Raw genomic sequence first — 19,652 nt, forward strand, 5'->3', positions numbered from 1 at the left:
GAGAAGCCGCGTAAAAACGCAGCTGCCTTGCGTTTTAATAACCACCACTGCGTAGGAATGTATTGGGGAGGCGCGTGGAGGTCCACCGTGACTTATTTACCGATTTGCCCGGTTTTGGCTTCCTTCGGGTCAATGCTGAGTTTGCAGCGAGCCCGGGGATTTCACAGGGACCCTTTCCCTCGCGAAGTGGGTAGAGAGAGGGGGGACGACGAGAGAGGGAGCGAGGAAGAGGAGAGTGTGCGCGTCTTTGTGGCTCCCTCTGCAATCGCAATTCAGATTGAGAGGAGGGGGGGCGAGAGAGAAATATCTCTTCCCCCACGCAGATATTTGTGTTATTGTAAAAACTGTTGGAAATGCGAAGGTGTTTGGAGCGGAGTCGGGCTGCTGCTGCTGCTGCTGCCGCCGCCGCCTGCTTGGCTGCCTGCGCGCAGGGGAAGAGGAGAGCGAGCGAGACAGCTCCTTAGTTGAAAGGGGGGCAGCGAAGGGATCTCCGCGAAGCAAAGATCCGAGCCGCCTGGGAGATCTCGGAGCAGGTGGATCGAGCGAGAGCAGGATGGATCCCGCGCCCTTCCCGGGGGGCGCCCACCTCAACCCCCTCCCGCCTGGCTCGCCGGGTCGAGCCCATCGCTCTCACCGCCCACTCTTTTTCTGCCTTTCCGGCGCCAGCCCGCTGAGCTTCACCAGCCCCCTTACCTACTCGCCCCCCCGCCAGCGCTTCCCCCGGGAGACGGCCGTCCCTTTTGGGCTTCTTGCCAAGGGGCGGAGGAGGGGGGAGGCGGCTGCCCGGGCCCTGATCTGCCCCCTCCCGCCACCTAACACCCCCCAGACCTTGCCTGCGTCTCATCCTAAACCTGATCGGCGATGGTTTGGGAGAAAGGGACTCTCGGTCCCTCTTTTTTCCCCTGATTGCTCCTCTTTTCTCCCCCTTCCCCAGCTAAATTCTGCTTAATTTCATTTTGGCTGCGTGCTCCGCAGACGTAGCCCTGGCTAAGCAGCCGAAGCCGCGTGTGTGCTGGGAGTCTGTTTGAGGGTGGCTTTTCCCCCCTCTCCCTCTCTCTCCTTCCTCCTCTTTTCCTTCTTCTCCCCCTTCTTCTTGTTCTCTTGCAGGGTACAATGTTAAAAAGCCACCGCTAGTCGCCCCCAGTGCTCCTACTCTCTAGGTCTTTTTTGTCTCTAGTGCAGATTAAACGTCACGTCCGCACTTGAACTTGAATTTTATCCCATTGTACGGAGGCAGACCCAGCCATAGAGAGACAGAGCGCTCCCAGGGAACCAGGACTCCGCCATCTTCACATTGCAATATATCTCCTTAGTAATAGCCAGCACTAACCCAGAAGCACTGGGGGGCTTCCTTCCTAGCAAGACCCTGTGCCAAGCGAGGGGAGGAGGGGGGGTGAAGCCAGTGGCAAAGTGGTGCGAGCAAAGCAAAGCAAAAAAAATTAATATTATACAACAACAAAAAACCAACCCAGTGGCACTTGAACTGGCAAAGAGGAGACACAGTTTGGGCTACCCCCTTTTTCTTTCTTTTTTTTGAAAAAAAAGAGACAAGAAAGCGAGAGAGAAAGAATTCTAATTAACCCAGCAAGGGTAATTTTTTTCCTGCATTTTTCTCTGCGTGTGGGGAAATTCCAATTTTTCTACTTTTGTGCGAGCGTGTGTGTATGTAATCCATTTTTTTCTTTTTTAAAAAGATTCGTCCTGGTGGAAGAAGTGCACTTTGCTTCTCTCCCCCCCCTTCTGCTCTCTTGTTTTTCTTTTTCTCCCCCCCCCGCCTCCAAAGCACTCTGGAAAAATTAAAAAAAAAAAAGTGTCAGCGCTTGGTGAGGGGGGGTGGGAAACCATCCTTCTCTCCTGAAGTTCAAGAAAAGACCTGGAAGCGGTGAAAAGGAAAAAAACAAACCAACCAAACAAAACAGTTGTCTTGCGAAAACAAAAACCAAGGCTTCCCCACTCTTCCGATGATGATTTTTTAATTGAAGGAAGAATCTCATCTTGAGTGCTCCAAGGGGGGGGTGGAACTGTTCCCCCCTCTTCTTCTTCTTTTTTTTAAGAAGAAAAGTACCAAGAAGAAAATAGAAGACCGGGAGGAAGAAGAAGATCGCTCCCCACCACCACCACCTCCAACCCGATCCCCCCCTACCCAAGTCCAGCTCTCCGGGCGATGACCGTGTAAATGCCAGGGCAATGTCCCGTCGCAAGCAGGGGAACCCGCAGCACTTATCACAAAGGGAAATTATCACGCGTAAGTTGCAACTCTTTCAAAGGAGCCGGATCGGAAAGGAAAGTGGTGTTTCTATGTGTGTGTTGGGAGAAGGAGAGCAGTGATGGGAAGTTGGGGTGCGTTTGTGCGCGTGGTGTGTGAAGCTGACCGGGAAAGATTGGAGAAGGGGTGTGTTGTGCGTAAAGTGAAGGGTCTTGGAGAGTTTGCAAAGAATTGGCGCGGGGGGGACGGCGGTGGCTGACGGCGAGAGGGGAGTCGAGGAGAGAGAGAAGCGGGGGGCCGGCAGGATAGGTGTTCTGGAAAGTAAAGTTTGCAGGGTAACGGAGGAGGCCGCGAAGCCGGCTGAGAGCGGCAGAGGCGAGCTGGGGACGGCGGGGAAGACGGCCGGGTGGGGGATCCGCAGCAGGGACTTTCAGAAGAGAGGCTGGGTTGGAAAGGCTGGTCCAAAGTTGGCGAGCACGCGAGAGCAGCAGCCGGAGCGGCAGCGGCGGCAGCCGGGAAGAGGAAGGTGGCTGGAGTCGGGGCTGGAGCGGGGGGAGCCTTAATGGGAACCACATGCAAGGGACGCCTGGCAGGCCGGCGATGGAGCGGCGAGGCCGGTCTGGGGAGCCGGGAGAGGCGGAGGCGGCGCGCGGAAGGCGAGGTTGGGTGTGTGTGTGTTGGGGGGAGATCTAGCGACGGGGGTCTGCATCTCCCCCCATCGTCATCCGTTAGGGAAGCCCAGCTTGGTACCGGAGACATAACAGGACCGGGCGTTGGGGAAGGGGCCGAGAGAAATGTCAGTGTACAGGTAGATCGGCAGGCGGGCGAGAGCCTTTTGCTCGACTCCCCCCTGGGCAAGGTCCGGCTGCCCTGCCCAAAGCGCAAGGTAGCTTTTGTATGCATTTATGCATGTGCTAACCTTGCTTCAAAATGGTGTGTGTGTGTGGTTTTTTTTGGGGGGGGGGGAGAGAGACAGACAGGTGTGTTACGGTGGGAGGGAAGGGGTACATTTTGTGTGCACGTTGCAAAGTAAAGTAGCACCATATTTTTTTTTGCAAAGTGAAGCGCGCGCAGTTTGCAAAGCAGCGAAGGAGTCCTGCAAAAAGGCGCGCCACTTTTGCAAAAGAGCGAGGTGGTAGGATCTCATCATAGTAGCAAAAAAGCAGCCCAAGGCAGCAGTGTATTGAGGGGTGGAAGCGATCTAGAACGAGGTGTTCCTTTCTCAGGAGGCGAGGGTGGTGTATGTGTTGTGTATGGTAGTGGTGGTGGGGTGAATCCAGGCCCAGAGTTGCCGGTATAGGAGTCCAGATCCGGGGTGGGTGGTGTCAGTCTTCCTTAGTAGCAGCTTCGCTTTGCAAACATCTCCTGCCCTGCTAATAATGAAGGACAAAAACAAAGCACCCGAACTCTGCTCCTCTTTATTTCGCTTCTGCCCACTCCGCTATTTCCAACACTGAAATGCAATGGAAACCCAGCACACCTAAGGGTTTCGCCTTGAAGGTTTGCAGGCAGCAGGGATGTGCATTTTGCTCTCCTGACCTGGATGATCAATAATAATCAATTTTTTATTTTATTTTGGAGGCTAGTTTCAGAATTAAAAAATAAGAATAATGCAAGGGAAGGAACTCGGCCTCTGTTCCTGTTAATGGGGTGGTGGGGGTGGCGCGGAGGGAGGGAGAAAAAAAGGAGAAAAATCACAGCCCCAAACATAACGCCAAAAAGAACAGCTCCCTTTGCACGGTTGGCTTTTGCAAAGCAGCCGTTGCGCGTGTGGAGCCGGGCGAGCGGAGAAGGGGGGGGGCGCAGTGTGAGAGAGAGGGGGAGAGAAAGAAGCAAGAGGGAAGGGGGCCGAGCCGGAGAGGATGGGGGGGGGGCGCAGAGCGAGAATAATAGAATATGTATGTTATATTTCTTAAAAATTTAAATAAATAAATATATATATATATAGCCCGGCGTCTCCCCTCCCCCTTGAAAGCCTAAGACTAGCAGCCATCTGCCAGCAGCATTTGGTGACAGCGCTCTCTCTCTCTCTCTTTCCTCTCCTTTGTTACAGCTGATAAAAATTGTTGTTTGTAACAATACATCGGAATTATATTGATTGGCGAATGCAGCCGTTCGACCTTGGACGGTGCTTGGCTTGCGAATTTTATTTTTTCCCTCTCTCCACTTTTATTTTCTTCTTCTTTTCCTTCCTCTCCTCTCCTCTCCCCCCTCAAAAAACCAACAACCCTTTCTTGCCACCCCCTCTAAAAACAACAACAAAAAAGCCTTTATTAACCTGCTGCAACAGCACCAATGAAGATGCGTTGGTTGATTTTGAACACTGTTTTGCAACCGGGGAGTTTGACGGTGCTTGCCGAACCATGGGGGGGGGGGGAAGAGTGGATTTTCTTTTCTACTTTTTAATTTTTCCGAAATAACACACCAAACCTGTTAACACCTTTCAACCAAACTGTATTTTTCTCTTTCTTTTTCCCCATTAAGAAAACCTAGCCGGATTGTAACATTGGGGAGAGGGTAAGGAGGGAGTTGTTGATTCACCCCCCTCTCTCTTTTAAAAAAACCCAAAATCCAGATTATTTCATGTAACTATTCCCCCCCCCCCCCCCCGCTGTGTAGTTTGCATGGGGGACTTTGCTTGTTTGAGATTGTGTGTATGTAATGTATGTGAGCCAGAAAAAGGTAAGGCAGACAGTATTGTGTGGAGATAATAGAAAAAGGAAAGAGGCATGTTTGCAGATGTTCCAAATTTTAATTGGCGTGAGGTTAGTCAGGTGGGATTCTTCCTGATTTCCAGCTCTTTCCCACCAACTCCCCCACTGTGATTTTTTTTTGGGGGGGGAAGTATATGTAATTTGGAATTGGGTACCAGGTGGGTGTTAAGTATAATGGAAGGATACCTTTAAACATCTGCCTGCACAGTGTGGAGAAAAACCATAGCCAGGTCTTTTTCTCTGTTCCCCTATTCATCCTCCCATCTGGAAAGGACTTAACAACAGGACTGTCTGAGGTCTCTTAAACTAAGGTTAAAGCAAAAGGGAAGACGATAGATGGGCATAAATCGTGTGTATTTGGTGTGCCTAGATGTGCGATGGGCAGCCCGGGTGGGGTGGGGGCAGGAATCAGGAAAAAGCAACTGGATGTTTGAGCTAGAGAGAGACAGAGGTGGTTTCACCATGAAAGTGGCTGGACCAGTTTCTAGGAAACAGTTATACATTATTAAAAGGGGAGCCTGTTTGGAAGAGAAGTTTGACGAGAAGGGCCAAATAAAGAAAGAATTAACTTAGCACGGCAACTCCCCTCCGCACATACATGCAAATATACCTGCACCTCTTTTTGCTGAAGGAATCTGGAGTCAGATTCTGAGGTCCGCAGCTGTTTGATGGAGCAGCTTGTCAAGGAAATGGCATTGCATTTGAGGGTATAGTGCTAAGTGGAGGAGCAGGCTGGCAAATGGGTTTAATTCTAACCCTCTTCATTGGAGTTTATTAGATTTTAGTCCCTGTGGGGTGTTGAAAGAAAAACTGCTATCCTGAATGGCAAACAAGTAGAAAGTGAGCGTGAGAAAGCTGGGTGGGTTGGGGGAATATTTACAGCCTGGTCCTATTCATGTTTACTCAGAAGAATGACTGCTGAGTTCATTGGGGTTTAGTTTTGAGTAGGTAAGCATAGGATTTGCAGCTGGAAGGGTACAATCCAGATTCATTTCAGATCAGGCGAGGGTTTTGTTATTATATACAATAACTGACTTTATTGCCATAGTATGCTATTTTTGCAATTCTGAGAGAGGCTCCTATCATTCCTGAGACTTAAGTTCCCCACCCCAAATATATCTCAATACCCTGTTTTTGACAGAGGGATAGCTAATGGAATGAGCAAATTTGGGTACGTCTCCAGTGATGGTTGACTGTGAAAAATACAGCAAAGTTGTATAATACGAAAATGACATCTCTTATGTAAAAATCCCGACAAGAGATGTTCTAGGACTGTTCTGAATGACAGATGATAATGTTGGCCGGACATCTGCGACAGGTTTTAACTGCTTCAACAGTGAGATGTGAGCACTACTTGTGAATTTTAGGAATGGGAGGAATTGTTGAAACGGAGTCTTAAGTCACCTTCTGCCAGCAAAATGACCTTCATTATTAAAAAAATATATATGGTTGAACCCTCCTGAAGAAAGTTCTTGTGGTGGGGAGGGGGCTGAAAGGAGAAAAACATAAAATAATCCCTGTACAATTTAAAATTAATTTTTTTTAAAAAAATCAGATTTGAAGTCCCTGGTCAGCAAGTTATTTGCTTCCTGATTTGACCCTGTCCATTTGCATTGTGTCCCTATAGCTGAGAGAAAACACCCTTTATTTATTTATTCCATTATTATCCTGTTTTCCTTTTGTGGAATAATTCCTGTCGTTCAAAGATGAGCAAGAAAACTAACAGACACAGCAAAGAAAACGGCACATAGATGTAACTAACACAATTAGCCAGGAAGGAAATTGCAGGAATGCTTGGATTTTTTTGGGCGTACCTGTAGGGCTGTAACACATGCATGTTGTTAGCAGGTGTTGCAAGCTTGAGTTATTGAAAATATTGTGTTCTCCATTAGCTGCGTCTGAGCTGCACATCGTCAGGTTGCACATGTTACATTAAACTTAAAAACTGCAGAATTCAAAAGGATAGGCTCTTCTCTCGTTTTGGATACTTCCAAACATTCTGTCCACTCTTCCCATGCTGCCTTTGAGTTGTTTGATAAGAAACAGCTTTGTGAATGGATGATGGAATAAGAAACAGATTTGCTTTTCATTGGAAGGCAAACACAGAGGAGGCTATTTTGTCAAGCTTATTGAAGCATTTTAGTAAGCATGGCTGAAGATCTTTTTCTCCCCAACGTTCCTTATTAGCAAGGCTTGCATTGGAGTGAATGTCTGTGTCCTTATTTAGCATCAAATTTATTGTGCCGTGTGTATGTGTGTGTGTGTTGAACAAAAGACAGTCCTCTAGTACACAGAACACAAATGATGATCTGAATGATTGTGGTCCAGGTGGGGAAGAGGCCAAAAGATGCCACTGGTTCCAGTTGGCACCCATTCTGCCTCCTTTATCAGAGCTCAGTGTGCTTGGAGCTTGATCTATTGGTTTAGCACATCGAGCGCAAGGCTTTTCTTTTCACTTTACATTTCCTGTCTAGATCGCCCTGCACACTCTTGTTTGTTGATACAAAGTACTTTCCAAAATAAACTTTGCTAGCTTTTCAGCTGAATTGCAAGTCACATTTGTGGCTGCTTGGCGCTCACTGGCTTGCCTTGGCGGCTAGGGGGCGCTCGTAGCCTGTCTCTTGGAGAAATTTGGGTTTCCCAGCACCCGTGGAGGAGGCGAGGAAATGTAAAAAGGCACAAGTGAGCCGGTTCCCATTGCTGCAAAATGTTTTAGGTGTAAAGTTGTGGTATTGATTTTCATGCCGAGATCTATATGGTACAAGATGAGAGAGATTGCAAGTTAGATAAATCTATTTTCTAAGCAAATTATGACTGATTAAGCAGCTCCAGCAAGATAGATGTCGTCTAATTAAAATTAGTTTTTAAGGGTGTCTTTCACTGTCAACTCCTCATCTTTTCGCCTTCCCAGTTTTTGGGTTGTTTGACTAGCCGAGAGCTAAGGGGAGGCTTCTGCACAACTATTAAAATGCACATGCATGTTGTGATTAAATCTTCTGGGTAAGTTTAGGTTTTGCGCACTCCCTGAGCCTCAAGACATTATTACAGTGGGACTGATAAATATGAGTATCGTGAATGGGATTGATAAAGGGCCGGTTGAACGAAATCTTTGAGGAAATCCAGCAAAGAAGCTATGCATTCAAAAGGGGGAGGCAATGCGTACTAGTTCAGACGGATCATGCCTCTCCTCTGTGAATGAATGCGTGTGTGCACAAATTCAACAGGAGACTAGTTAACAGAATCATACATATGCATATAGTTCATAATATTGAGTGCCTAATGGAACCAGATGCTTCAAAGACCTGTGTAGCAGCACAGGGTATTCTTGCGAAAATCGGTATCACACATAGCATGCGTTTTCCTGCCACATGCAAAAGCGTTTCAGTGTGCAGCGAGAGATCCAAATAGTAATGAACGTTTATGTACTAAACGTTACGTGCAGTTGTTAACGTTGTGTACAGCTGTGAAGGGACATAGCCTTTGGCCGATGCCTGATTTTATTTGTGGCTCTGAGGGTCAGAAAATCCACCTGAGCAAGTTGCCTTACTTTTAATTGCTCTGCCTCTCTTGGAACAACGGCGTAAGTATTTTCCACGCAGAAATAGAGAGAAGCCCACCTGGAATGTACAAAAGTTTTCTCTCTCGTTTGGTGTGTGTAGAAATGCGTGCGCGCTCCCCTTTTGAGTGTTCCCCCCAGCTTGCACACACACCTTGCTTACGTAAACGTCATTGGGACGCTTCCTTGTCAAATGTATATGCAGCTTAGTGGGTTATAAAGGGGGGAAAATCTGGGAATGCCAGGAGGGAATGCTTGCGAAGAAGTTTGTCAGGTTGTGGCATTGTTCCCTGTTCCGCAGATTTCTTTCTCATGTTAGGACACAGTCTGTGGGAAGACGTTCTTCTCTGCTGACAGAGGAGAGGGCTTCATTTGAACTTGAAAGAGAAATAAATTGGGTCAGACAAAAGAGTAGGGCTGTCACCCACTATAGGAAAAGCCTTCACTCTGAACTAGACGGAGGTGAGTGGGGTGGGAGGGGGGAGAATGAGGTTGCAATGAATGTGAAGGTTCCTCCCTTCATTTAGGCTTTGCTGTTTGTTGGAAGCATAGAGACAGCGGGCAGCTGATTTTTACTAACCTGGAAAACGAAGTGATCAGGAAGCTCCCCCTTTCCCCTCACCTTTTATTGTAAAATAAACAAAATAGCCCCCTCCAACTTTGCCAGTAACAACTTGCTTCACTCCCAGAACTTTAAAACTTTTCACATTTTTGAAATGATAAGAATCAAGGGCAGCAGTTCTTAATCAAAGAACTTAATCTGCCATTTGGCGCAATTTAAAGCATCTCTTATGAAGATGGTTGCTGTCTTCAAACTGCTTTCTTTTGCTGAAATAATATTCCAACTCCTCGTTTGCTTGTTGCTCATTGAATCCCAATGAAGTTGAAGAGATGGATAAAGTTGGGCTGGGGGGTGGGGGCAGAAATAAACGACCACCTTCCCCTCTATGTTTACTCAGAAGCAAGTTTCATTGCATTCAGGGGTGTCTTACTCTCAGGTACGTTTGCACTGAATTGCAGCCTCGGGGACATTTTGGGGCTGCATGCAGACATACCTTGAAATTTAGCCTGGCTAGAAAAACCACCATGGAAGCTATTATATAGTCGTCATAGTGCAGATACAAAGATGAAGAGCTAGGGCTGCTTCCATCCATTTTGACGGGCCTTGTGTGGGGAGAAACCTTGCAGTGCTGTTCTGCATCCAGTTACGCCTGTCTGGGACTTTGCTGGGACCGAAGCACATGGAACATGGGCGCATGAGAAGCGCGCAGAGATGTGCGCATATATCTTCATAACAAGATGAGGGGAAGCCGGTGTTTGCAGAGAGCGGGCATTACTGATAAATGTGCCATGCTCCCAGAGGCTGTTACAGTGACACCTTCCTCCTTCCCTGCTTATTTACTTTCATAAAATGTCCTCATGCAGTCCCTAAGCAATCCCTTTCCACCCTCGGCTATCAGCCTCGGAGGCGGTTGTGTATTCACAGTAAGTTGCCTCTCGACATCAGTTAGATATTCTCCCTGCTCCACTATCCCTTGGAAAAAAAGAGAAGCAAACTGCCAACTAAGTCTTTATACAGGGGGTTCTTAAACGGTAGGGAATCCCCTCTCCTTGTTCTTCCCAAGCGATATATATTAACAATGTCTAATGTGCCCCCTTTTTTTTTTGCAAATACTGTAAATGAAAGAAGCAAACACTTCATGCAATGTACTCATGTACCAGGGAGGGAGACAGAGGAGGTGGGTAGCAACCGTGGTAGCGACATTATAAGAATATAATCATTTTCTAGTAAAAGCGACATAACGGTTCACCGTATGGCATTCGTCGTACCTGCCTTAGTCATTTTATTTTATTTTTTATGTTCGCGAGACCTTTGTCTCAGTACAAATAATAAATTTCCTTTTATGAAGGAGCTAATGATGTGTGCTGCTTGTTGGGGGCAGTGAGTGTTTGCCGTGATACAGGAGGAATGAATGGGGAGTGATTGTATACAGAAAGTTCCTCCAATTGTGTGTGTGTGTGTGTGTTTTACGAGCCTGGAATGAACCCACAAAATCCGCTGGGTGTTGGAACGCCCTGGCTTCTGTGAATCTTGAAAAATGGCTCAGAGTTTGGGTGTGAGCCGTGCAAGGTGATTTACAATCCCCTTGTTGAGAAAGGAACTTGACTCAAGTTCCACCCGGGTTTCAATCCACAGCAGAAATCAAATGCATTGATTTCCCCCCTCATTTGGGCAGTTTTGTTTTGTTTTCTTCATACACTGCTAAGAATCTATAATTCAGGCAGCCTGTTCTAGTATAGCCAAAAGTATAGAAATTCCCTGTGCAGACTTCTCCACTCCTCGTTGAAGTATCTATTTCCTCCCCCCTCTCCTTTTTCTATTTCAGTTTTAACTAAAACAAATCTATTCATGCAGGAACAAAGGGAGCTTTTGTATCACATCATCTCAATCCCTGATTTATCTGTGAAGATTTACCGCTTTCGTGGTCTATACAAGAACCTATGCATTTTAGCCTCCCAATTGCAATAAATCTTTTTTCTTCCTCCCCTTTCTGCACCTCGAGCCACTAGTTTATTTAGCAAAACGTACATCACCTTTTGTTCCATTAACATTGCATGCATGTAGCCTTTGATTTAAATAAGTGCAGAGGCATGTCTTGGGGTAGAAATTTAGGGAAGCGGGATCGGGGTGTGTGTGTCATGCTGGACATTCCAGAGGCTGGAAGTGACCACTGCACCATGGCACTTTTAAGTGGCCTTTGCGAAATCACTGGACTTCAGTTCTGCTGCAAGGTTTTTGGTTTCTGCTGGAATATGCTGGGCATTTTATGTTTTACCTCCTTTCATTTTGTCCCCTACTCCCCCCGCCTTATAACCACTATGGTTCCCCCCTCCTGTTATTCAGAGCCTTTTGCCCTACATTCCTACATTTCATCTACATTGGTGGGGTTAAACTTTGTTTTCTAAGATAACAGACTAGTTCCGTGAAAGGTGTCTGGCTTGCAGGTTTGCAGAGGAGTGCTGAAACTCAACAGCCACCCGTGCCATTTGCAGACGTTTCAATGGGGGAACTCCAAGCTCCTCTGCTTTCCATAGTGAGCAGAATCTGGCAACACCTGAAGGCTGGCCAGTCATCTTTACAAAATAATATCAGATCATCGTGTTGGTGTTGTGTACTGAGAGCAGACTCCCTTTTCCTTGGGGCCACGTGCAAATCCAGGAGCGGTTGTCACTTTTTGTGACACAGCTTCAGTGGCAAGCTTAAAGAACGAAAAAAGCCACGGAGGCTGAATTGCCTTTTCCCTTCTCGGGGGTGGCACTGTTTTTTTATTGTCAAATAGTGCATTTGAGGCTCTTGGGTATCAGATTTCTGCCAGTTGCGAATGTTGTTAATGCAAGATAGAATGCTGAAGTAAAACCGAACATGCATGTTCTACGTATTCATTATATCCTTACTGCCTTTCAAATCGGGACATAAAAGTTTCCAGCCGACAAAAGAATGGGTAGCCCACAGATACCTCCGGACGTGGCTGTTTCTATCCGTGATTAGGCAATTGGCTATTTTGTAAGGTTGCTGTGGGCCATTATTTGCAGGCTGATAGGACTTTGTGGAGCTGCCAGGACACCTGCTTCATTCTGTCCATGACCAGCAGAAAGGGCCACAGCTCCACGGTAGAACCCCTGTTTTTGCACACAGAAGACCCCACATTTAATCCCCGGCATCTGCAGGTAGGGTTGGCAGTGTCCCCTGTCTGAAACCCTGGAAAACCACTGCCAGTCCGTGTAGAAAATACTGATTTAGATGGACCAGTGGTCTCAAGGTATAAGGCATCTTCCTCTGCGATTAATAGTCCTGGCCAACCATTTCACCACATTGGAATTGAGTTACTGTTTCTCATGTGTGTCAGTGGCATCACCTTTCTTTTGGGTTTATTATTTTTTTGTGTGGAAATCAATGCAAAACAACAACAACACACCTTGGCTCCTTAATAAATAATAATAATGATAATAATAATTTATTGAATTTATATACTGCCCGGAGTGTCCAGGGCTGTGTTATTGGTGAAATGTAGACATGAAATCTCTATCATAATTAAATTTTCAGTTTGAAAAGGATTTCCAGGCTAAATATTGGTACAGGTGGGATGGTTGGGCAGGCAAAGGTTTTGACCAACTGCCTTCTTTTAAGCTGCGGCATCTTTAAAACGGTCGCTGAGCGATCCAAGTTATCTTCTCACTTGCAGACTGCATGCGTGTGTACACGCGTGAAATAAGTGCTGATGGACACACAGCACCATCTAAAAAAGATGGTTTTATGGGTAGCATCTTAAAGGCAAATGTGCTTCCTCCAGCGGGCAGCTGGGTAAGGCTTCCGAATGTTCTTCACACAACCAATATTCAGAATTCTCCCAGCTGCTGCGCCCAGATCTTGGGAGTGCTGGAAGATCCTCACGGGGGGCAGAAGCGGGGAGACTCTTTGAAGTTAGGATTTCCCTGTAGAGGGGTGCAGCTGGCAAGTGCTGCATGATTCATCAGTTCATCATTACAAAACGCAGTCAGATCTGGTTAATCTGCAGTCTGCTCATCTGGGTTTGTGAAGAGATTTACATGGTAACCAACCTTACAGTACCCATGGCAATTGTAGCACCCGCTAGCACCTCTGCAGATAAATAGCAGCAGCAGCAACAACATTATTTCCATAGGCTCCTGGGCTTGAACATCTTTCTGGTGTCGTGCAGAACCTGCATGTAGGCAAGAACCTTGGGAAGCAGCGAGACATTGGCCCCTGATACAATCCACTATTCTTTCCCCTCCTTAAAAAAAAAACAAATAATCATCTTTGCTCGCTTACGCTCTGGATTGATAAGATTAGAAAAGGGGAGAGAGCGTACAGCCATCTCTTCCACCCCCCTCCTTTCATTTACATTTCTGCCACATGAATACAATTTGGATATTTTGAAATGACGCATGACCTCAAAAGGGACCACTTCACATATTGCATTTTAAAAAGATAATAAGAATGTGATGTGCATTCTGTAAGGTATGCTATTGTTGAGGAGCTGGGATTAGTTTACAGCTTCCTCTTGACTGTAGGGTTGGGTGGCAACAACAATATGTGAATCGGTTCTCAGGAGCTCGATTTGATGTCCACAGCAGTTGAAATCCACATGATTTTTCATGTAGCGCTGAGGGTTTCTTTGCTCATGCCCAAAGCAAAGCATTAAATCAGCTTTGCCCAGCCAGATAGATGTTGCTGGACTCACCATCCCTGACCATTGGCCGCACTACCTGAGACTGATGTGTGCTAGAGCTGACTCTTGGACCTAGGCCTTGAGGACAGTTTTGGAGAACGGCCCTTGGAAGATGCATTCAGGCAGAGCGAGCTCAGGTGTTTGATTCCTTCTTTGGGGCTGAAATCAGCTGCCTCAAACCCTCCCTTCTTGTTTGAAGGAGAATCTGGAGTTATTCTTCTCTCTCCATCCCTTTCCAAACTAGATGACGGAGAGAGCAAAGTTTTCTAAACCCCTGTAACCTTTGAAATTCAGGAACATGGCTGAGGAGAAGCTAGACTTAAATCTGAAACAGTTGGGGCCTTATGTTATTATGGCCCCTGAGCATAATGTAGAGTTCAGCTTGGACCTTTGCTGGTTTTGGTCACGAACTATTAATTTCTGCTCTTGCGCCAGCCCCATGAATGTGAATCCCAGTGTCTTGGGAGCTGTATCTTGTGCATCATGTCCCCTAACATGTCCACAGTGGATGTGTTAACATCACTAAGCGAGGGCAGCATTTTTGAAGGAAAGAAAAGAGCATTGTTCAGACCTAAGTACGAAACAGAGGTTCTCCTCACCTTTGGCCATGGATAGGTGATCAGGTTTTTGGATATTTTTATTTTTTTATGGCAGGTTAATTAGCAGTGGAGGAGAGCTCTAGCCTACCAGGCTCTGTTTACTCTGGGGCAATCCTGTCAAAGTTAATAGACCTGCTCTAGAGTAAGCAGGCTATTGGTTGCAGTTAACAGATAATGCATATCACAATCTAGCTGATAAGCTTGACCTTCTTAAATGAGTTACTGTAATTCCGATTGTAATTTAAATAACTTCAAAAAAAGAACTACACTTTTCTTGATTCCTTTGAAATTGATGATGATCATTCAGGAGGGCTTTGGTTGGGGGGGGGGTTAGTTCAGGGAGTGTAAAGCTGATTTCCTAAAATGTTAAGACTGCCAAAGAATGAAAAGGATACCAGATTATTATTATTATTTAAAAAAAGAGCTATTGCAGACTGCTTTGATGGTGGGGGCAGAGGGAGAGGAGAAGATTTCTCATGAATGGGCACATGCGGACTTAACTAATTACGGTCAAATGCTACTGAGACCATCGTAATGCAAGATGCCAAGTTGGGCAGATAAACCGTAGGAAATGGCAAGCTTAATAACTTTCGATTCCCGGACCATCTTGCAAAACGGGAGAACTGTGCGAGGTTTTATTTTATTTTATTATTATAATAATCCTTCTGTGGGTGCTTAAACGATTAGTTAGAGAAATGAAAAGGGGGGAAAGTGAACAATTCAAGTTGCTGACAACTGAAGGAGATTTTGGAATTTCTACATTGACAGAGTCATGGGAAGCTTAGCAAATCTTGCAGTTTTCCTGCTCTCTTCTTTTCCTGGAGCGGGGAAAAAAAAATCTCATTTATCAAAAAGATAATAAATGATCCTCTCTCCCCCCCCCCGCACTTTAAAACAACAACAGCGACACCAGCCTAATGTGCGTAGCCCGAATACTCTAATTCCAAGAGCCTATCTTAACTTCGAAGCAGAGCAGGATGGCTATAGTAAATGCCAAAAGGTGTTTTTGGATCCTGCGCTACAGCTTCTGTTTCTTTACATACCTTGGCTCTGTTCAGCTGTGCTGCTTACTTTGCCTCTTCCAGTTCTTTTACCTTTATCTCTCCTTTTGTGCGTGCGTGTTTTAATATTTTGACACTCTGCTCCCACCTAATAGGAATTCTTTTCTAGAAACGGTGCATATGTTGTCTAAAGGAGTCTTTTCACAGCACTCGTATTCCCCCCCCCCTCACCTCCGTTTCTTTCTTTCCCTTTTGGCTCTAAAATTATGTATATGTAATTGGTAATTAAAGGTGCAAGCTCTCTTCAATATAAACAGTATTGCTCAATGTTAGATCATTAAAGGGAACAGAAGCACTAAATAATTACCTTTTGCATTGTGACAAACCGTTCGCACAGAAATCCACTCACTTCCCCCTCAGCACCAGGGTTATGATTACATTTTCACGATGGCAAAGAGTCTTTTCATAAAATAAATTGGTAAATTAATTACGTTGCATTGTCTACCGGCTGCTTTTAAAGTAAACTTAGAGGAAGGGGTTGGGGGGGGGAGGCTGAAAGTAATTAATGGGTTTCACACACCATGCATTATGCCTAGAGTTGAGTTACCTAGTGGATTAATTTGGCTACAAGTAAGTGGAGGAAACTCAAAAGCTTTCGCCCGTGAATCTTCTCTTCCTTAGGCTGCTTCTTGTTCATACACCTCCGTCGACTGTAAGGGGTGGCAGCGTAGGCCTAATTTGAAGTGCTGCGAAAATAATAAGCACCAGGTTCTGATACGCTTCTCTTTCTTACATAATGCATGTGCTTAGTGGGCAGTGATGCAGTTTATGATACGTATGATTCATGTACCAATTAGCAATCTTTTTCAGAAAGGGAAGTTAAGATTTGTTTCGACCTCCAAATAACCATTTCTCTGGCTGAACCTGTGAAATTAGCCTCCGGGTTAGATAAAGCAGTCTTCTCTCATTATTATTACTACTACTGCTGCTCTTATTATTTTAAATATATAAAAAAGATACAGCAGCTTTAAGAAAAAAATAATAATCAGGAAATATTTGGGCAAAGTTCCCATCCAGTTCAGGGATTGCAGTTCAGAATTACGACAAAATGTTTTGCATTGTCCTGCTGCTTTTAGATCTCCAGGAAATTCGGAAGCAAATCACCAATGCCAGTATTTCCATGCGTTCGTTTCCCCCCCTGCAGAGCTTTACTATTCCCATCTCCAGATAAAACTTCAGTGGCTCATCTCTTTTATTTACATGCTGTTAGTTCTCTGCGTATTGATCGGGCCAAATGATAAAATTTTTGTTCAAAGCAAAAACCCCGCCAGCCAATGGGAATTGTGCCTGATTGAAGACCATGTTTCGTGTGGTTTTTCAATTAGGCTGCAATGGATATATATATATATATATATATATATATATATATATATATAAAAACTAAAAATAAAAAGTTCGTTGTGCGGCAGCCTGTGAATTAGCAGCTTTGAATGCGTTAGTTTTTCATGCAAACTTAGTTAATCCCAAACTCCTGATTATTCAAATTCATGGAGAGATGTCAACCAGCACCATTTCAGTATGTAAAGGAGCATTTTCTTTTTATATGATCTGATGGTCTAGAAAAAGGTTGTGCTTCCTCCAGACAACTTTCCTAAATGTGGATCTACGGAATCTTTAGGCAAAGCAAAGTATGGTATGAATGTGAACCTGGAAATCAATTGCTCTCCCTCAAATGCCTCGCAGTTTACAGCATCTTGAAGAAATTTTTGTGATATTTAATAGGCTTTGCTTAGCAGCCGGTTTCACTGAAATTGAACTTACTTCCAAACATACATGAATACGCTTCACCTGTAAGTTGACCAAATTCATTTGGACTGAAGTGCATGTTTGTATGTTTTTGAATTACAATATTTTTCTGTGCATTATTATTATTATTATTATTATTAATTTCCCTTCCAGCTGCTTTAAAAGTTGCTGCTCAGTGCAGCTGCCCTTTCAAGTTCACATTCTGCAGCCATCAGGGTTGCATGCAAATCCAGCGACGTAACATAAATAAAATGGAGACTTGAGGTTGCCAGGACCTGATATTAAAATTCCATAAAACCAGCAAGTATTTGGGGAGAGAAGATGGAAGAAGAGAGGATGGCGTGTGGTAGAATTGCTATCCGATGGGAGAAAGTTTGGTTAGAGCAGACGTACGACTTTTTTAGTGCTTCAATACCTGAAAAAGATGTACTTGAAAAGCAGCAATAGGAAGGTATTCGTAGTGCTGGATATTTTCCATAGGAAATTAAGCCAAATTCATTCTGGCATCTGCTATAATCTGGAATCTGAATGCCTGTGGTGGAAAGACTGACCTCCAAGAACCCAGTAATTCACGAAGAACCTCAGGCCCTCCTGTTTGTACATGGGAACAACCATGTAACCTAAGGCATTTTAAAAAATAAAATAATAAGCATATTATACAGTGATGTGTGCACAGCATTGGCCTTTAGGGGTGGGCAAGCTGAGTGCTGAAGGTGTTGCTCAGCTGAGCTCGGTGTTTGAATGCACCGTCTGCAGTGAGCAAGGATAAAATTGTGGAGAGGTACTCCTGGCATTTTCTCATGGGCGCTGCTGTGAGAATATGTGCCAGGCTGCTAGGTTTTGTAGTCCTGCATGAAGCCACACAGCTTGACAGCTCTGCAAAATTAACCCCTGAGGAAACACGCTCAAAGTCTCCTTTGCCTATTTAATCCTAGGATTGGCCCTCAGTTCTGGCTCCTTAGTTCTCTGTCAACCAGGACATTAAAAGCATTTCTGGTCTACCTCTACCAACAGAAGGTCCACATCACCCTGGGCCAAGCGTGGGCAGAGGAGGAAGGGCGTTGTGGCCTGATAGAGTATGGTCCCACTTGCTCCAGGTTGAACACATGGGGAAGGGAGAATAGGAAGCACGTCCTTGGCTTGGCTTGGGTGCAAGACATGTTGCTTCTTACTCTCATAAGGCCGACCGCCACTTTGGCTCAGCTGCCGTCAACAACAAGCGATTTTGCTGCGCGTTCGGGTGGTAGCCCCAGTGGTTCAGCCCGGCTTGTGTTGTTGTGGCGGGGTTTGTGTGTTGAAAGCCTCTTCGTGCTCAAAGCCAGCCCAGGAAGGCCCCCTTCTGCATGCTGGTGGGTTGCCCATACCGGCAAACTACAGGGACTTGTTTCCTGAGTTGGTTTTGCCCTTGTAGGGGAGTCTTGCCTCAGGCAATGTTTCCGACATTTTCCTGGCCACCGTGATGCAAAGACTCTGTCCCTGGGATTGCCTCTTCACCATTGAGAAAGGGAGCCATTCTTGAGGCTTCATCTTTCTTGGCCATTCTGGAAATTGAGCACACCAAGGCCCAAACTTTTTTTATGTAAGGTTTTCTGTTTGTCCGATAGCTTTGCCGTTCTCTTTAGGCTGCAAACGAAATGAGTCTTGTACAGTAACGTTGAGATGAGCACACACAGTAAATTTTTCCTCACGAAAATCTTTTTTTTTTTTTTTTAATATTACTACAATATAATCTTTAAAGAAAGCAATGGATGTGTTCTTGTGTCATCACCAAAGTTCTCGTTCCAAAAAGAAGGAAAGAGTGCTCAGGTTTGTCCTCACAGATCACAGTTTCTCCTGAACGTAATATGTTGATCTATACATTATTGCCATGTCCCTTGTTTCTGAAATAAACATTCTGACAGGGAGGGTGGAGTGGAACCATCGTGTGGTGACCATTTTGATATCCACATTCTCTACCTATCCTTCCGCATGCTTTAGAAGTGTTTTTTATCTTGTTGAACTGTTGCGTGCTTTAACACCAAAAGCTTTCCTCCCATGATATTTATTTTATTTCTATGCCACTTTTCAGGCACGCCTCGTGAAGTGGTTTACGTAGAAATATTGGAAGAACAGAGATTAAGTAAAACCATGTATTAAAACTGCAGAGTCAAGCGACAAGGCTATGTGTGTGTGTGGTGGGAACTCTTTGAAAAGCAGAATTAATCCTCCCCTCAGGGAAAGATGGTCCCAGAGTAGCCTTGTGGTGATGGTTGGGGCAAGGAGAAGCCACCTCAGCTGAGTCGCTGGAAGGTGAAGAGTTGGCAACTCATTCAAGCAATTCTTCTGTTTTCTCTTTACCCTTCTTCCCTCAGCGCAAGATGCCCCAACCCCTGTGGTGTTTGTTAGGAGAGAGGGAGGCCGCCTCAGGTGGAAGCTCTGCAGCTCAGCCGCAGAACATTTGCCCTGCATGCAAAGCAAATTTGGGGTCAATCCCTGGCATCTTCTCATAGCGTTGGGAGAGCCAACCATCTGAAATCCT

General features: G+C 45.4%; 1 protein-coding gene across 9 annotated transcripts in view; it reads left to right on the forward strand.

Annotated features, from left to right (window-relative positions):
- Positions 1–326: 326 nt before the first annotated feature.
- Positions 327–19,652, forward strand: part of BCL11B (BCL11 transcription factor B) — a 164,331-nt gene continuing 145,005 nt past the window's right edge. Inside the window, exon 1 of one of the 9 annotated variants that reach the window (XM_081017940.1) lies at positions 327–2,245. In XM_081017940.1, coding sequence (XP_080874066.1) covers positions 2,188–2,245 — 58 coding nt within the window. In that variant the 5' untranslated portion in view covers positions 327–2,187. Of the gene's footprint in view, positions 2,246–2,295; positions 2,341–2,740; positions 2,868–18,867; positions 18,941–19,652 lie in introns of those variants that run through there. The other 8 variants (XM_081017939.1, XM_081017946.1, XM_081017945.1 and 5 more) reach the window with 8 other exon arrangements.

Source organism: Podarcis pityusensis, assembly GCF_964106645.2.
Source record: "Podarcis pityusensis genome assembly, chromosome: 1".
Taxonomy (NCBI): Eukaryota; Metazoa; Chordata; class Lepidosauria; order Squamata; family Lacertidae; genus Podarcis; species Podarcis pityusensis.